Source organism: Engystomops pustulosus, chromosome 10 (assembly GCF_040894005.1).
Source record: "Engystomops pustulosus chromosome 10, aEngPut4.maternal, whole genome shotgun sequence".
Taxonomy (NCBI): Eukaryota; Metazoa; Chordata; class Amphibia; order Anura; family Leptodactylidae; genus Engystomops; species Engystomops pustulosus.
The window spans coordinates 26002894-26023293 of record NC_092420.1 but is presented as its reverse complement, the minus strand read 5'-3'; the positions used below and the strand labels follow the sequence as shown (position 1 = coordinate 26023293).

The 20400-nt window shown below is 37.6% G+C and overlaps 1 protein-coding gene across 1 annotated transcript; it reads left to right on the top strand.

Annotated features, from left to right (window-relative positions):
- Positions 1 to 818: 818 nt before the first annotated feature.
- Positions 819 to 7903, top strand: BARX1 (BARX homeobox 1). The gene is made up of 4 exons (XM_072127005.1): positions 819 to 1269; positions 3198 to 3501; positions 5865 to 5949; positions 7054 to 7903. The coding sequence occupies exons 1-4, from the start codon at positions 1068 to 1070 to the stop codon at positions 7216 to 7218; spliced, it is 756 nt and encodes a 251-aa protein (XP_071983106.1). The 5' UTR covers positions 819 to 1067; the 3' UTR covers positions 7219 to 7903.
- Positions 7904 to 20400: the final 12497 nt, after the last annotated feature.

The window sequence follows — 20400 nt, the reverse complement described above, 5'->3', positions numbered from 1 at the left end:
TTTCCTCCAGGTCCTCCGGTTGCCTCCCACACTCAAAAACATACTGATAGGTTGATTAGATTGTGAACCCCATTGGGGACAGGGACTGATTTGGCAAGCTCTGTGCAGCGCTGCGTAATCTGTGTGCGCTATATAAAGGAATTATTATGAATTATTATTAGAGTGAAATTACCCATATGAGTATGTATGTGTGTACTGCATATAGATAGATATGAATGCCTATATGTATAGAGAGATAACTCTGTATGCATATGTCCGTATATTTATTAATAGTCCCATTGTATATACAAATATGTATACATATTCATGTACATATCCATATAATTATATCTAAGAGAATGAACACATAGCCACATACTCACACACACAACATTATCACATTTGTATCATTCATCACTTCTAACTAATCCCCCAATTATCCCGATCACAGTGACAATTACACAATTTGCATCTTTCCCAGGAGGTGAGGCAGCAGCATGTGAGAGGTAGGATTATTTATGGCTATGGAGAGATCACCTGGTGATTTAGTGTTCACTACTACCCCAGGAGCTGCACACAGTCAGTGCTGGAGATTTATGGGCTGGATTGTGCAGTGACACATTAGCCAGGATCAGATAATCGCCTTGTATGTCTGTTCTGAATGAAAAGTAAGAGTGAAATGTGGCTGATAATGTTCCCTGCTGGGAGTGATGTGTGGTGTGCTATGCAGGGTGCAGGGCCCCACCATAGTATGGGAGGTCAGGATGACTGTGCTGGATATCATAGGCTCCGGCTCAGCTCTGGGAGGGGACAGGGAGTCACTCTCAGAAGTTTGGAAACTCAGAGACTGCTGCGCATTTTAGCCAACACTAAGCAGAAACACCAGGATCTACATCTTCTCCACTGACTCCAGGCTCCTCCAGCTCCACACAAGACCCCTACAGGAGAATGACAGCCAGTCTGGGGGAGTCACAGAGAAGCCTGCCCTATTATCTGGACTGTCTGCTCTAGTTCCTTCCAGGAATCTGCTGGGATATAGAAAGAATACTGTCACTGATCCTAGACATCAGACTGAGGAGGAGGCAATCATGCAGCACCCCCTGGATATTGGGGCTCACTACTTCCCACATGAAACCTTTGCTGACCACAGGTCTCATAGGTACAGGAGTTTCATGATAGAAGAAATATTAACTGATCATCAGGATCCCAAAATTGCTCCTCCAACAGGGGACCTGCTGAAATTTGGAGTACAGGCCCTGCTATCTACCAGACCTTACCACAACCACCTGGGTAGGTACAACTATATAAACTATACATTTACATATAAACATATTATTTCTCATTATCGTATAATTTTACGTGCTTACATATGTCTTTATATATCTACACACACTCAGTGTATTATGTATGTAACAATAGATCAAATACACATAAATTATGTATCTAATAAGATGAAAAAATGTAGAAAATGTAATGTAATAAATCACATAAATAACCCATGGTATGGTATAATTATTAGTAATAATATTATTTATTATTACCATAATAATACTTATGAAAGTTATTATGAAAGTATAAAAAATAGTTCATACGATTGCTCAGGTTAATGTCCCCGAATCTATTGGTCATGTAGTTATAAATACTAAGGCAAGTTTTAATGTATCACAAAATTTGCCTTTTCTCATATTATTGTTCAAAATTCAACAATTCTACATATCCCTTTAGATGGGGTGACATAAAGGAGATCCTAAACAATAGAAATGGATGTATATATTATACATAGATATACAGGAATAAAAAGATCTAGAAATGAGTAAAACCTATATATTAATTCAGCGTTTTATCTATCTATATATATATATATATATATATATATATATAACATTTCACTGCTGGATATTAGTTACCATCTATAGAAATAATAAGAGAATCAGACATTATATATATATATATATATATTTACAAGGGTTTATTTAAAATGTATATTTAAATGCATATATATATACTTAGAAAATATCTTGAATATATACATATATATTATAGTGCAATCTATAGAAAAATACATAATATACAACATAATAAAAATATACACATTCCAGTTACAGATGAAGCTCTAGGGAACATATTAATGATTTTGCCATTAGTATAATTGATATTCATATGTGTATTAATTTATCACGATAGATAGCATTACCACTAGTAATAACTAATAATATCACTATAATTAATATTAGTAATTCCTGAATAAAAACACCATAATATATCATAATATATACAGTCTGGTAGATTCCTGGCTAATTCCATTCATTTATTAAATGCATACAAATGCCGAATTATAAAGAGTCGATTGTACCGCATTTGTATTTCATGGGTGTAAATTGCTTTTAGGATTTATGTCTCTGAGATACATTTTAGAATTAGTTGTTTTGCCTTTTTTATATGGTTGGTAATTGCATATGATTAAAATCGGAACAAACAAAAATTGTAATTGTTATTTGCTTTGCTGGTTACTTAAAGCGTAAAAAAAGTTACATGGACAGAAGGAAATAGATGGATAATTTACTAATTTACAGATAGAAACTATAGGTAGACAATCGATAATAGATGGATACAGATAGATAGAATATACATGTAGAAAATGTAGATAGAATTTATAGAGAGATCATATATAGAAAATATAGACAGGAGTTAGATAGATTATTTGTAGATGGGAAATATAGAAAGAAGATGGATATATTAATATAAATATAGATAATATGCAGATGGGAAATATATAAAGGAGTGGGGTAGAGAGATAGATAGATAACATGCAAACGTAAAATATAGAAAAAGATCGATAGATTGACAGATAGAAAATAGAAGATCTAAATAGAAGATAGATTGATAAATAAATAGACAGCATACATATCATGTAATACTTCACAATACAAAGTATAAGTGAAATAATAACACTTGATGTCGCCATAGAGGTCTGTGCAGACTTTCTGCAGGTGACATCAGCTGTGCCCCTGTGCCTGGTGATTGGATTATTATGGGAAGCAGGTAACCCTGTGCTGGGGGGAGGCAGGGGTCGCATTAATCCATTTTCAGCTACTGTAAATGTGAGAAATTAAGATGTCAAATGATAGTTTGGTGAATGTAATATACATATACTGTCTGTACTGTGTGACAGCACATATCTGCTTGCTGATAGCTTCTCCTCTATGTCTCTTCTACAGCTCTACTGAAGGCAGAACAGGCCTCAATGTTCAAGTTCCCCCTGAGTCCCTTGAATTGCCCAGGTCTGAGCTCCCCCATCAGTTCTGCCCTCCTAGCGGCCAGCCAGGGTCTCCAAGGGGGGTCAGGGTCTCCTCACCACCTGCCACTAGAACTGCACCTCAGGGGGAAACTGGAGGCAGGGGTCTCAGAACAGGGCAACAAGGCCAAGAAGGGCAGAAGGAGCAGGACAGTGTTCACTGAGCTGCAGCTGATGGGACTGGAGAAGAGGTTCGAAAAGCAGAAATATCTCTCCACACCTGACAGGTAACTACCACCACCATCATGCTCATTATATCCCCTTATAAGGGACATGTATCCACCAGACTGTTCAGGGGGGCACGAACCTAAAATGTATCTTGGATTTGCACGCAGTGAAATTGAAAGAAATGTTGTTGTTCTCTGTTATCAGCCACTTACGTATAATATTCTGCAATGGAATTACCGTACATCCGATCAGAGAGTATCTCCCTTTGATGGCTTCATTATCTGTCAATAAAAGCACATCAGCTACAAGTCTGCATGAAATGAAATATGTGGGATTGATACAATTTGTTGCATTTCCTAAATATGAACTGCACCCACAGTACATGATAGACTCGTGTATTGCCAATGATCAAATAACATTGTGTGATTTCATTAAAACTCAAATTAATTTGATAAATAAATAAAATCATAATTTTCAATTAATCAGCCAATTTTACATCCTGTGGTATTTAGGGCAATAATGTACAGCAATTCTATAGAGAGTATAGGGCTGGAGAGACAATCACTAGTCTATAGGAATTCTGAATGCAGGCTAATGCCAGGGCATGCTGATACTTGTTGTGCTCCACCACTAATAATATATGATGGGCTATAGACATAAATCATCATGGCATATTCTTATAACAACTTTAAATATATATAGTATCTTGTATTTATAGTAAAAGTATTACACATATTGAAAACACTGAATACGATTTCATATTTTAATCTATTTAATTTTATATTCATAGACAGCATTTTATATTATTCCATCCAAGCCATTGCTGAAAAAAGTGTCGATTTTTATTCCCAATAATATAATTTGTAGTGTAATTATTGGATATTTCATGTTTAATTACATTATAGAATTTCTTTATAGAATTGTAAGACAGCTAAACATCGTGCACTTAAGATATACAACAATTTCTTTGGAAAAAAAAAACGAGTAAATAAAAAACAAAAAAATTGCGTAGGATATTAGACTTCACTTTATAACAGTTTTCTTTAGAACAGAAGGTTACATTGCAGAGACATATTACACCGTATAGAAAAGTGAATATTTGTACATAGGATAATTCTATATACGCCACCAAAAATAACCAGATAATAGTATAACATTTCCAGGAATAATATAGATAGATAGAATATTGGAAAGGTGCACTGACCCAAGACATTACGTCTTCAGGAGCAGGTTGTATTGGTTATAATACGGATCTGTCTCCCCAGTGTAATAGATCTATACATCATCTCCCTGTAAAACACAAATGTACAGGATGATGACTCCTCACTCACAATTATGTCATCATTTTATCTAATGGTCCCAATGACTGGTTATCAATAAATCTGAACAAACAGTTTCCCATTTGCGATTATTAACTCGGCTTTCTTCTATCTATCCATCTATCTCCTATCTATTTCTTTATCTATCCATCTATCTCCTATCTATTTCTTTATCTATCTATCCTCTATCTATCTATCTATCTATCTATATATCTATCTATCTATCTATCCATCTATCTCCTATCTATTTCTTTATCTATCTATCTATCTATCCCCTATCTATCTATCTATCTATCTATCTATCTATCTATCTATCTATCTATCTATCTATCTGTATACCTATTTCTTTATCTATCATAACTATCTTATCTATTTATGTGTTTATTGTTCTCAGTATATTTTCCTACCCCTTGTGACTGCCGATTTATTTTTCATCTATGTTTGTAGCAATTTTCTATACATGATGGATCTCTACTTGGCTTATATATATATATATGTGTGTGTGGCTATTTTTCTGTCCACACATATATACACACGGAGTAGAGAAAATTGGACAGAAAAATAGCCATATATATATATATAGATATATATAACTATATTGTATATTTAGATATACAATATTTGCCCATATTTTTGTTCTATTCTATGTATGTATATTTCTATATCTATCTGTAATCTATATTAATGTGTCAATATATTTATCTATCTAGCTAGCTATGTATCTATCAATCTATCTCTCTATCTCATATCTATCTATTTATCCATATATCCATGTTTACTATTTATCTACTGCTGAAGGAAAGTTTCCATCTCTTTCCTTCTTGACTCTATCTATATATGTACTGTATCTATTTTATCTACCAATTCTATCTATTTATCTATCCAAGTTTGTTGCCCATCCACTGCCTCAGCTCCTATCTCTCTTTTTCTCTTTTCATTATAAATTATATACATATAGATCAATTTTGTGTCTAGCTAATCATGTGTTTTTATCTACTTCCTATGGATCTATTATCTATCTTCTATCTATGTATTTATTATCTATCTTCCCCTATACAACCATTATTTATTCATTTCTTTATGTTTTATCTCTGTTTCCCCAGGATAGATCTAGCAGAATCTTTGGGTCTCAGTCAGCTACAGGTAAAAACCTGGTACCAAAACCGGCGTATGAAATGGAAAAAAATAGTAAGTGAATTTTATTTTATTACATTTTGCAGTACAGTGTTTTGTAGTCCATTGGGATGGATACATATTTATATACAAACAAAGCACAGAATTAAATACATAAAATATGATTACAATTTAATTACAACTTTCTGCACATAGGGGGTCATTTATCTTTAGTGAGGGCATTTGTGAATCTTTTTATGGTTATTCTGGGTTTGGGACTTGGAGGTTGATATATCAAGCAGTTGAGTCTGTGGGATTTTTGAGACTTTACACAAGTTAACTTCTTCTAAGGCTAAATCCACACTACCATTCCTTACCTCCGTTAAAAAAGTAAAAAATGGAGGTTTAACGTATCAGTTAAAAATCCCATTGACATCAATGTAAATTTTATGGCACCGGTTATGGTTAGTTTGGCGGGGATCCGTTATCCAAATGTTTTTTTCAAACAGAGGAAAAGTACTGCAGCCTCTGTCAATTTTTCCACCCAAAAAACGCATGGATGACGGATCCCTGCCTCAACTGAACATAACAGATGACATAAAATTTACATTGATCAATGGGAGTTTTAAGTAATACGTTAAACCTCCATTTTTTACTTTTTGGAGGTAAGGAACGGTAGTGTAAAATGTGCCTCAAGTTTTTCCTATGCCTGATCAGAACAGGAGTTCATTTGTAACTTTTTAACCACAATTTGCGCCAAAATTGCGACTTTTGTACATGTCCACATCTGAATTTTTAAAATATAACACTGAAAAAATTCTTGCACTGTTTACTTTGCAAGGTGAGTGGAAAAGTCACAAATTAGGGTGAAAATTTACAAATATGCCTAAAAAAGTTGCAAATATAAGAGAAATAAAGATAAAAGAGAGAAGATAAGTGGCTCCCAAATATAACTAATTGCATTGACGGAGATTGTAGATCAGGCTTCATCTGTATATTGCTCTGTGGTTAGTTATCAGCCCTTGGAATCTCCTAAAATTTTTGGGACTGGGAGATTTTTTCTGTATGAAACTAATTTTTAAAACTCAGATTTTCATGAAGCAAAATGTAGCATCTGCAGTAGGTTTCTATGCGTATATCTACTATATTCTTCTAAAAATACATCTGCTTTTACTTAAGGTTTTGCAAGGTGGGGGACTTGAATCCCCAACTAAACCCAAAGGTCGCCCTAAGAAGAATTCCATCCCTAGTTGTGAGCAGCTTTCAGAACAGGAGAGAGCAAAGGAGGCAGATAAACAGATGGAGGAACAGCACTCACCTTGTGAGGTCAATCAGGAGGAGTGATGGACCCCATGGCGGTACCACAGAAAAGAATGGTGAAATGCACTGATTTACCCTGTAGAAAAAAACATTGCCCTGGAGAAGCTATGGACACTTACCTCCAGGAGGACTTAGAAGGTGCATGTCACTAAAATTGTTTACTTAAAAGCACTGGGACTTATATAAAGCAAAACAAGACTATTTAAAGAGGTGCACAGAGATGTTCCAAGGAACAAAGACACTTACCTAACTGTATGGTCCAGACCATACACTAAAGACTCAGAAGAAGGCCCTATTGGCTGTATTATTATGGGATTTCAGGCCACAGCTTAGCTAATATTTGGCCCCCCCATTGCTACAACCCCCCTCTAATTATTCTGATTCCAGAATGTGGATTTTTCTAATATATGGAAATAGGGATTTAAGCTACAGATTCCAACCTGATTCTGTTATCTCACCTGAAGATACAGTAACACAAGCTGAGTGGCACAAGGGTTAGTAGACTTCTCTTCCTTGTCCTTTGTATTTAATATTATATTTGTATGTGTTGTGTTTTCCAGTGTATATATGTCAAACTACACAGACATTTCTACCGTTGTTCTCTATGACTTTTTGCCATGTTAAAATTTTGTATTTTTATCTATTAAAATGTATAAATGGTTTTTCACAGCAGGGCCTGCTTTCATGTATTGCTGTACTATATGGAGCCATTTAGGGCTCCCGCACACCATAAAGGGGACACTCAATAAGAGGGCATTGTCCTGTCTGCACTGGCCATCATGTAGATCCTTTAATAACCCCACTACCTCATTTCTGACAGTATAACCTCCTCCTAACAGAGAAACAGATTTTGCAGACTTATAAAAATATATTTTACATAGAGTTGAATTGTGAGAACATGTGCCATGTATAATCGCCATGCCAAAGGATGTCACCTTTTTTTTTCTTTGCCTTTCTATCTGATGTACTTTTGTTTATTTAGCTACTAAGATAAGACTTCTAGATATATCACTTGCTTGCTAGAGCAATTTATCCGTCTATTTATTGGTCTATATATCTAGTTATCTTTCATCAGTCTACCTAGTTGTTGGTCTATCTATCTATCTATCTATCTATCTATCTATCTATCTATCTATCTCATATCTATCTATCTATCTATCTATCTATCTATCTATCTATCTCATATCTATCTATCTATCTATCTATCTATCTATCTATCTATCTATCTATCATCTATCTATCTATAAATCTATCTATTGTTCTATCTATCATTTGCCTATTTGGTCTATCTATCTTTTTATCATATGAAATGATAAAAGATCTCTTTCTTTTCTGTATTTGTCTATCTGATCTAGAAAAATGGAAATAAGGCAACACACCAAGTTCAACATACAATTACAGGTGAAGTATAGGCTTAAACATTGCCACACATGGAATGAACTTTACCTTTAATTGTAGGTTGTAGGTTGGACCTGGGGTGTTGCTTTATTTCCATTTTCTAGTAACAAGAGGCCCTGGCAGGGACCTGCAGGCTCTGCACCCCCCTCCCCCCTTTAGGGGCTCATACATTCTGCTGCCTTGGACTTTTCTTTCTAGCTATCAGTCTAGCAAAATATGTATCTATTTATATTTCACACTTTATCTATTTTGTTTAATTATACTATTGTGTTATAAAACTTTTTCTGTCTTTCTATAAAACTTTTTTATATCAATATGTGTGTAACCTATATCTATGTATAATCTAATCATACATTTATCAGCCTATCAAACTATCTATATATCTTTTGTTTATCATATTATTGCATTTCAAATGCTTTCTTCTCATATCCTATCTATCTATCTATCTATCTATCTCTTTCTATCTATCTATCCATCTATCTATCTATCTATCTATCTATTTATCTATCTATCTCATATCTATCTATCTATCTATCTATCTTTTTCATATCTATCTTCTCTACTATCTATCTATCTATCTATCTATCTATCTATCTATCCATCTATCTATCTATCTATCTATCTATCTATCTATCTATCTATCTATCTATCTATCTATCTCTTTCTATCTATCTATCTATCTATCTATCTATCTTATATCTATTAACTAAATTATCTAATATCTATTAACTAAACTATCTACTTACCCATCTATCTCTTTTCATCATAATATACCTTTATTGTATCAGATTTATTTTTTACTTTCTTATATCTACATCTATCTGTCTACCTATCTAGCTACATGTTTTATTATGTGCATTGTAAATGTGCATTATTGTCATATTATTGCAATGTAAAAGCTTTCTTTTTACCTTTCTTTCTCTTTTCTTTTTTTCTTTTCCTGAAATACATTGTTACATTACTATGCATTTATGATTAGCTGTTTTTCTATGATTGTTATGTATAAATTAACAATAAGCAACTATCTATCTATCTATCTATCTATCTATCTATCTATCTATCTATCTATCTATCTATCTATCCATCATCTATCTATCTCATATCTATCTGCTATCTATCTATCTATCTATCTATCTATCTATCTATCTATCTATCTATCTATCTATCTCATATCTATCTGCTATCTATCTATCTATCTATCTATCTGCTATATATATATCATCTATATATCTCATATCTATCTATATATCTCATATCAATCTATCTATATATCTCATATCAATCTCTCTATCTATCTCATATCTATCTATCTATCAGCTATATATCTCATATCTATCTATATATCATCTATATATCTCATATCTATCTATATATCTATCTATCTATCTATCTCCTATCTATCTATCTATCTATCTATCTATCTATCTATCTATCTATCTATCTATCTATCTCATATATATAGTCTATCTGTCTCATATCTATCTTTATTTAATAATATCTGTGTCTATAGATGCATAGAAATACATGAACTCCCAAAGTACAGGGGTGGTCTCAGGCAGTTCTATTACCCTTTACCCCCTGAAATACTTGAGCTTGTCAATCAAGAAAAATAACATGTGTCTCCTGAAAAGCCTCTCTTTATACAGGATATTTCTTGTGCTAGAAATGGTATAAAAAAGGAACTTCATACTTAGAGGTAATTGCGCTGGTTCCTCTGCTGAGCCCCCAGTTACTGCGATAGAAATGGCTGCATTCTTGTCTGAATGTTATAAGATTCCACATTCTCAGGGCATAAAAATATAACACAGTGACTCCACTATTCATTAGTATCAGCTAATTGCTAATAGTATTGATGTGCTATACAATGAATATGCAGATTTAGACATCAACATATGGTGTACCCACTATTTCACCTAAACCCTAAGACCTGGTATATAATTACTTGTTATTACCCCATACGCATTTATGTCTGCTGCAAAAATGTGTGGCCATATTGATCCAAAAAGAGCAAAACTGTGACTAGGTCTGTGTATGCATGGGTTGTATGCATTGTGGGTTTTTCAATGCTAGGAAAAATTAGGGGGTTCATTGTAAAGAGTAGGGGGTTTGCAGTGCGACATTACGGAGTTTTCAACCTCTTAGTGATTCCAGCGCAGAACTCATGCACTGGAATTGAAGTCTACGCCAGGTACAGCCATAACCTGTACATGTATTTAGGTTATAGTAAATTTGGCTGGCCGAGGTGCACCCACCATGACCTGCCTTCTTCCCTGCTACAAATGCACAGGAGGCAAAAGGTCCAAAAAGGTGCAAATTCTATGTGGCGTGTGACAGGAACTGCAACTTTTTTCACTGTCTTCTCCAAAAACCATACACACAAGGAATGATACAATTGCCCCAATATGTCTGTCCAGCTACTGTATGTCCAGCTACTGTGTGTCGTCCAATAGATGGGGTCCCAAAATGTATCCACCGGAGGCATAAACAACTGGCCAGACACAGCCAATGTAAGAGAACGTGGACTTATAGGCCCAGATTTACTAAAGTCCATCTTTGTAAATAATTTTCAGTGCAAACTGCTTGTACACGGATTTATAATGTGTCTAAGACACATTTGTGGCGAGGCTGCACTATTCTTCATGCAACATAAATTTCTGCACTGAAGTCGGCGTTCCGGTGCTCAGTCGGTTTGTGCGCCACATGTAACATGCAAAAAAATAAAAGTGGTACACTCTATCGGGGCAGTGCAGGGGGCGCCAGATTCATGAAGAACGAGCATCAAAAATCTTGAATCTGGCGCCCCCTGCACACTACACAGGCATAGTGCACATAGTACAGACTGCACTGTTCTTAGTAAATGTGTCCTAATGTTTCAGTCTCTAAAAAATAAATATATTTATAAATAAAAGCTGCAACACTTTATTTATCTTACATAAACAAATAACAGTAATTGTGAGTATATAATAATTGATTTAGTTTATTACTATACAGCAAGAGACTGGCTACATGCAATAATCGCCCCCACAAAGTGTTCCTGATCCAACCGGAGATTTTTGTGTTGTAAATGAAAGACCTTTAAACCCTTTGTATAAACCGGAGGTCTCCTGAGCCCCCTATATAATTGTGAGGGACGGCTTCACCACGTTCCTTCCATTACGTGTCATTTTTTTTTCCAGTTAAATGTTACAACACATTAATTCATTAAGCCTCAGGCCTCTGGTGATGACAATATTAAGGAGACATTAAAGTGAAGTCAATCTTACCTTCGTTTCCTGTGCTATTGAATACAATGGAGGTCATGTATACAATGTGTCATTTGTATAACGTACCCTGAATGACTAACACGTACATGAACTGAAGTCTGAAAGATCACACCAGCCTGTAGTATAAAGTAGGTATGATCACACCAGCCTGTAGTATACAGTATATAGGATCACACCAGCCTGTAGTATACAGTATGTAGGATCACACCAGCCTGTAGTATACAGTATATAGGATCACACCAGCCTGTAGTGTACAGTATGTAGGATAACACTATCCTGTAGTATACAGTATGTAGGATCACACCAGCCTCTAGTATACAGTATGTAGGATCACACTGTCCTGTAGTATACAGTATGTAGGATCACACCGGCCTCTAGTATACAGTATGTAGGATCACACCAGCCTGTAGTATACAGTATGTAGGATCACACCAGCCTGTAGTATACAGTATGTAGGATCACACCAGCCTGTAGTATATAGTATGTAGGATCACACCAGCCTGTAGTATATAGTATGTAGGATCACACCATCCTGTAGTATACAATATGTAGGATTACACCGGCCTCTAGTATAAAGTATGTAGGATCACACCAGCCTGTAGTATATAGTATGTAGGATCACACCATCCTGTAGTATACAATATGTAGGATCACACCGGCAGGGCCGATTCTAGCATATTTGCTGCCTGAGGCGAATATTAAAATGCTGCCCCCCCCCCACGCTCCCTGTTAAGTAAATGCTGAAAACTTTACTAACAATTAACAACCCTACAGACAGCTCCCTGACACTGTGTGACTGACTACAGGATCTGAGAGGCATTAGTGGCATCTAGTACCTTATAGATGACAATCTCTTCCATCAGGAGGACTTTATTCCGGGTTCTCCAATCCATGACGTATCACTGCTGAATTCACGGGCAGATATCTTCAGCTCCGTGCAGCATCTCCACCCGGCGCCCCTAAAAATACCACAGTCACTTACAGTATGAAGTCTCCTGGAAAACAACACTGCGCTCCTAAATAATATATACCCCTCACAACACAACTGACCGCACGCTACCCCACATATAACACATCCCTTCATTATATAGGGATAAAATCTATATACATATAATATACTGTATCCCATATACAGCCCCTGCAGCTAAGTAATATACTGTACCCGATATACAGCCCCCCCCAGCATAGTAATATACTGTATCCCATATACATCCCCCCAGCTTAGTAATATACTGTATCCCATATACATCCCCCCAGCTTAGTGATATAGTGATATATAATATATACAGCACCCCCCAGTATAAAATGATTCTGGCCCCATATAATATATACTGAATCCCCCCCAGTATAAAATAATTATAGCCCCAAATAATATCTATAGCATCCCCCCCCCCCAGTATAAAATAATTATAGCCCCAAATAATATCTATAGCATCCCCCCAGTATAAAATAAGTATAGCCCCAAATAATATATATAGCATCCCCCCCCAGTATAAAATAATTATAGCCCCAAATAATATATATAGCATCTCCCCCCAGTATAAAATAATTATAGCCCCAAATAATATCTATAGCATCCCCCCAGTATAAAATAATTATAGCCCCAAATAATATCTATAGCATCCCCCCAGTATAAAATAATTATAGCCCCAATAATATCTATAGCATCCCCCCCCAGTATAAAATAATTATAGCCCCAAATAATATCTATAGCATCCCCCCCCAGTATAAAATAATTATAGCTCCAAATAATATCTATAGCATCCCCCCCAGTATAAAATAATTATAGCCCCAAATAATATCTATAGCATCCCCCCCAGTATAAAATAATTATGGCCCCAAATAATATCTATAGCATCCCCCCCAGTATAAAATAATTACAGGCAGTCCCCGGGTTACGTACAAGATAGGGACTGGAGGTTTGTTCTTAAGTTGAATTTGTATGTAAGTCGAAACTGTATATTTTATAATTGTAGATCCAGACAAAAAAAAATTTGGCCCCAGGGACAATTGGATTTTAAACATTTTTTGCTGTAATGGGACCAAGGATTATCCATAAAGCTTCATTACAGACACCTTACAGCTGCTCATTGCAGTCTGGGACTATAGTAAAGCATTCTGAGACTTCACCAGAGGTCAGAGGGGTCTGTCTGTAACTATGGGTTGTCTGTAAGTCGGGTGTCCTTAAGTAGGGGACCGCCTGTATAGCTCCAAATCCCCAAATAAAATATACAGAACCCCCACCCCCACCCCTAGTATAAAATAATTCTGGCCCCATATAATATCTATAGCATCCCCCTAGTATTAAACAATCATAGCCCCAAATAATATATATATAGCATTCCCCCCAGTATAAAATAATTACAGTATTGCCCCAAATAATATAAATATATATTGCATCCCCCCCAGTAATAAAGAAATAATTATAGCCCCAAATAAAATAGCATTCCATGATCCCCCCCCCCCAGTTTAAAATAATTCTGGCCCCATATGATATATATAGCCCGCCCCCCCGCAGTATTAATTATTAGCCACAATTAATTAAATACATGAAAAATAATAAAAATCATACTCACCTGCAGGCAGCTGCTCCCTCGGCGCGGCTCCGGTGTTCACGCGGCTCTCCTGTGAGACGCGGCTCCGCACAGTGACACAGGCGCCGCGCCATGACGTCATGGCGCCTGTGTCACTGCTTAGAACGGAGCGACGCAGCTGCCGGAAAGGCACTGCGTTGCTCCGCATATAAATCGCGCCTGTGTCTTAAAGAGACAGGCGCGATTTATTTAGCTGGTGGGCAATTCGGGCGTTAATGGACGCCCGAATCGCCCACTTTAGAGCGGCGAATTTCGCCGCCCTTTACAGGGACCCGCATTCTGCCGCCTGAAGCGAGATTTTCATCTCGCCTCATGGCAGATGCGGCCCTGCACACCGGCCTCTAGTATACAGTATGTAGGATCACACCAGCCTGTAGTATACAGTATGTAGGATCACACCAGCCTGTAGGATTCAGTATGTAGGATCACATCAGCCTCTAGTATACAGTATGTAGGATCACACCATCCAGTAGTATACAATATGTAGGATCACACCGGCCTCTAGTATACAATATGTAGGATCACACCAGCCTGTAGTATACAGTACGTAGGATCACACCAGCCTCTAGTATATAGTATGTAGGATCACACCAGCCTGTAGTATACAGTATGTAGGATCACACCAGCCTGTAGTATACAGTACGTAGGATCACACCAGCCTCTAGTATATAGTATGTAGGATCACACCAGCCTGTAGTATACAGTATGTAGGATCACACCAGCCTGTAGTGTACAATATGTAGGATCACAACAGCCTGTAGTATATAGTATGTAGGATCACACCAGCCTCTAGTATACAGTATGTAGGATCACACCAGCCTGTAGTATAAAGTATGTAGGATCACACCATCCTATAGTATACAATATGTAGGATCACACCGGCCTCTAGTATACAGTATGTAAGATCACACCAGCCTGTAGTATACAGTACGTAGGATCACACCAGCCTCTAGTATACAGTATGTAGGATCACAACAGCCTGTAGTATACAGTATGTAGGATCACACCAGCCTGTAGTATACAGTATGTATGATCACACCAGCCTGTAGTATACAGTATATAGGATCACACCATCCTGTAGTATACAATATGTAGGATCACACCGGCCTCTAGTATACAGTATGTAGGATCACACCAGCCTGTAGTATACAGTACGTAGGATCACACCAGCCTCTAGTATACAGTATGTAGGATCACACCAGCCTGTAGTATACAGTATGTAGGATCACACCAGCCTGTAGTATACAGTACGTAGGATCACACCAGCCTGTAGTATATAGTATGTAGGATCACACCATCCTGTAGTATATAGTATGTAGGATCACACCATCCTGTAGTATACAGTATATAGGATCACACCAGCCTGTAGTATACAGTATGTAGGATCACACCATCCTATAGTATATAGTATATAGGATCACACCAGCCTGTAGTATATAGTATGTAGGATCACACGGCCTGTAGTATACAATATGTAGGTTCACACCAGCCTGTAGTATGTAGTATGTAAGATCACACCAGCCTGTAGTATACAGTATGTATGATCACACCAGCCTGTAGTATACAGTATGTAGGATCACACCAGCCTGTAGTATACAGTATGTAGGATTACACCAGCCTGTAGTATATAGTATGTAGGATCACACCAGCATGTAGTATATAGTATGTAGGATCACACCAGCCTGTAGTACACAGTATGTAGGATCACACCAGCCTGTAGTATACAGTATGTAGGATCACACCAGCCTGTAGTATACAGTATGTAGGATCACACGATCCTGTAGTACATAGTATGTAGGATCACACCAGCCTGTAGTATACAGTATGTAGGATCACACCAGCCTGTAGTATACAGTATGTAGGATCACACTATCCTGTAGTATACAGTATATAGGATCACACCAGCCTGTAGTATACAGTATGTAGGATCACACCGGCCTCTAGTATACAGTATGTAGGATCACACCGGCCTCTAGTATACAGTATGTAGGATCACACCAGCCTGTAGTATATAGTATGTAGGATCACACCAGCCTGTAGTATACAGTACGTAGGATCACACCAGCCTGTAGTATACAATATGTAGGATCACACCAGCCTGTAGTATGCAGTATGTAGGATCACACCAGCCTGTAGTATATAGTAAATAAGATCACACCATCCTGTAGTATACAGTATGTAGGATCACACCAGCCTGTAGTATACAGTATGTAGGATCACACCAGCCGGTAGTATATAGTATGTAGGATCACACCAGCCTGTAGTATATAATATGTAGGATCACACTATCCTGTAGTATACAGTATGTAGGATCACACTATCCTGAGGTATACAGTATGTAGGATCACACCAGCCTGTAGTACATAGTATGTAGGATCACACCAGCCTGTAGCATACAATATGTAGGATCACACCAGCCTGTAGTATACAGTATGTAGGATCACACTATCCTGTAGTATACAGTATGTAGGATCACACCAGCCTGTAGTATACAGTATGTAGGATCACACCAGCCTGTAGTATATAGTATATAGGATCACACCATCCTGTAGTATACAGTATGTAGGATCACACCAGCCTGTAGTATACAGTATGTAGGATCACACCAGCCTGTAGTATATAGTATGTGGGATCACACCATCCTGTAGTATACAGTATGTAGGATCACACCAGCCTGTAGTATACAGTATGTAGGTTCACACCAGCCTGTAGTATACAGTATGTAGGATCCCATCAGCCTGTAGTATACAGTATGTAGGATCACACTAGCCTGTAGTATATAGTATGTAGGATCACACCAGCCTGTAGTATACAGTATGTAGAATCACACCAGCCTGTAGTATACAGTATGTAGGATCACACCAGCCTGTAATATACAGTATGTAGGATCACACCATCCTGTAGTATACAGTATGTAGGATCACACCAGCCTGTAGTATACAGTGTGTAGGATCACACCAGCCTGTAGTATACAGTATGTTGGATCACACCAGCCTGTAGTATACAGTATGTAGGATCACACCAGCCTGTAGTATATAATATGTAGGATCACACTATCCTGTAGTATACAGTATGTAGGATCACAGTTTCCTGTAGTATACAGTATGTAGGATCACACCATCCTGTAGTACATAGTATGTAGGATCACACCAGCCTGTAGTATACAGTATGTAGGATCACACCAACCTGTAGTATACAGAATATAGGATCACACTATCCTGTAGTATACAGTATGTAGGATCACACCAGCATGTAGTATACAATATGTAGGATCACAGCAGCCTGTAGTATACAGTATGTAGGATCACACCAGCCTGTAGTATATAGTATATAGGATCACACCATCCTGTAGTATACAGTATGTAGGATCACACCAGCCTGTAGTATACAGTATGTAGGATCACACCAGCCTGTAGTATACAGTATGTAGGATCACACTATCCTGTAGTATATAGTATGTAGGATCACACCATCCTGTAGTATACAATATGTACGATCACACCGGCCTTCTCTATACAGTGTGTAGGATCACACCAGCCTGTAGTATATAGTATGTAGGATCACACCAGCCTGTAGTATACAGTATGTAGGATCACACCAGCCTGTAGTATACAGTATGTAGGATCACACCAGCCTGTAGTATACAGTATATAGGATCACACCATCCTGTAGTATACAATATGTAGGATCACACCGGCCTCTAGTATACAGTATGTAGGATCACACCAGCCTGTAGTATACAGTACGTAGGATCACACCAGCCTCTAGTATACAGTATGTAGGATCACACCAGCCTGTAGTATACAGTATGTAGGATCACACCAGCCTGTAGTATACAGTACGTAGGATCACACCAGCCTGTAGTATATAGTATGTAGGATCACACCATCCTGTAGTATATAGTATGTAGGATCACACCATCCTGTAGTATACAGTATATAGGATCACACCAGCCTGTAGTATACAGTATGTAGGATCACACCATCCTATAGTATATAGTATATAGGATCACACCAGCCTGTAGTATATAGTATGTAGGATCACACGGCCTGTAGTATACAATATGTAGGTTCACACCAGCCTGTAGTATATAGTATGTAAGATCACACCAGCCTGTAGTATACAGTATGTATGATCACACCAACCTGTAGTATACAGTATATAGGATCACACTATCCTGTAGTATACAGTATGTAGGATCACACCAGCATGTAGTATACAATATGTAGGATCACAGCAGCCTGTAGTATACAGTATGTAGGATCACACCAGCCTGTAGTATATAGTATATAGGATCACACCATCCTGTAGTATACAGTATGTAGGATCACACCAGCCTGTAGTATACAGTATGTAGGATCACACCAGCCTGTAGTATACAGTATGTAGGATCACACTATCCTGTAGTATATAGTATGTAGGATCACACCATCCTGTAGTATACAATATGTACGATCACACCGGCCTTCTCTATACAGTGTGTAGGATCACACCAGCCTGTAGTATATAGTATGTAGGATCACACCAGCCTGTAGTATACAGTATGTAGGATCACACCAGCCTGTAGTATACAGTATGTAGGATCACACCAGCCTGTAGTATACAGTGTGTAGGATCACACCAGCCTGTAGTATACAGTATGTAGGATCACACCAGCCTCTAGTATACAGTGTGTAGGATCACACCAGCCTGTAGTATACAGTATGTAGGATCACACCAGCCTGTAGTATACAGTATGTAGGATCACACCAGCCTGTAGTATACAGTATGTAGGATCACACCATCCTGTAGTATACAATATGTAGGATCACACCGGCCTCTAGTATACAGTATGTAGGATCACACCAGTCTGTAGTATACAGTATATAGGATCACACCAGCCTGTAGTATATAGTATGTAGGATCACACCATCCTGTAGTATACAATATGTAGGATCACACCGGCCTCTAGTATACAGTATGTAGGATCACACCAGCCTGTAGTATACAGTATGTAGGATCACACCAGCCTGTAGGATTCAGTATGTAGGATCACATCAGCCTCTAGTATACAGTATGTAGGATCACACCATCCAGTAGTATACAATATGTAGGATCACACCGGCCTCTAGTATACAGTATGTAGGATCACACCAGCCTGTAGTATACAGTACGTAGGATCACACCAGCCTCTAGTATACAGTATGTAGGATCACACCAGCCTCTAGTATATAGTATGTAGGATCACACCAGCCTGTAGTATACAGTATGTAGGATCACACCAGCCTGTAGTGTACAATATGTAGGATCACAACAGCCTGTAGTATATAGTATGTAGGATCACACCAGCCTCTAGTATACAGTATGTAGGATCACACCAGCCTGTAGTATAAAGTATGTAGGATCACACCATCCTGTAGTATACAATATGTAGGATCACACCGGCCTCTAGTATACAGTATGTAAGATCACACCAGCCTGTAGTATACAGTACGTAGGATCACACCAGCCTCTAGTATACAGTATGTAGGATCACAACAGCCTGTAGTATACAGTATGTAGGATCACACCAGCCTGTAGTATACAGTATGTATGATCACACCAGCCTGTAGTATACAGTATGTAGGATCACACCATCCTGTAGTATACAATATGTAGGATCACACCAGCCTGTAGTATATAGTAAATAAGATCACACCATCCTGTAGTATACAGTATGTAGGATCACACCAGCCTGTAGTATACAGTATGTAGGATCACACCAGCCGGTAGTATATAGTATGTAGGATCACACCAGCCTGTAGTATATAATATGTAGGATCACACTATCCTGTAGTATACAGTATGTAGGATCACACTATCCTGAGGTATACAGTATGTAGGATCACACCAGCCTGTAGTACATAGTATGTAGGATCACACCAGCCTGTAGCATACAATATGTAGGATCACACCAGCCTGTAGTATACAGT

Excerpts from the sequence above, each read along its gene's own strand:
- BARX1 (XM_072127005.1), top strand. The coding sequence starts at position 1,068 with ATGCAGCACCCCCTGGATATTGGGGCTCACTACTTCCCACATGAAACC. Across the intron at positions 1,270-3,197 it reads ACCTTACCACAACCACCTGG|CTCTACTGAAGGCAGAACAG; the intron begins GTAGGTACAACT and ends TCTCTTCTACAG. Across the intron at positions 5,950-7,053 it reads GTATGAAATGGAAAAAAATA|GTTTTGCAAGGTGGGGGACT; the intron begins GTAAGTGAATTT and ends CTTTTACTTAAG.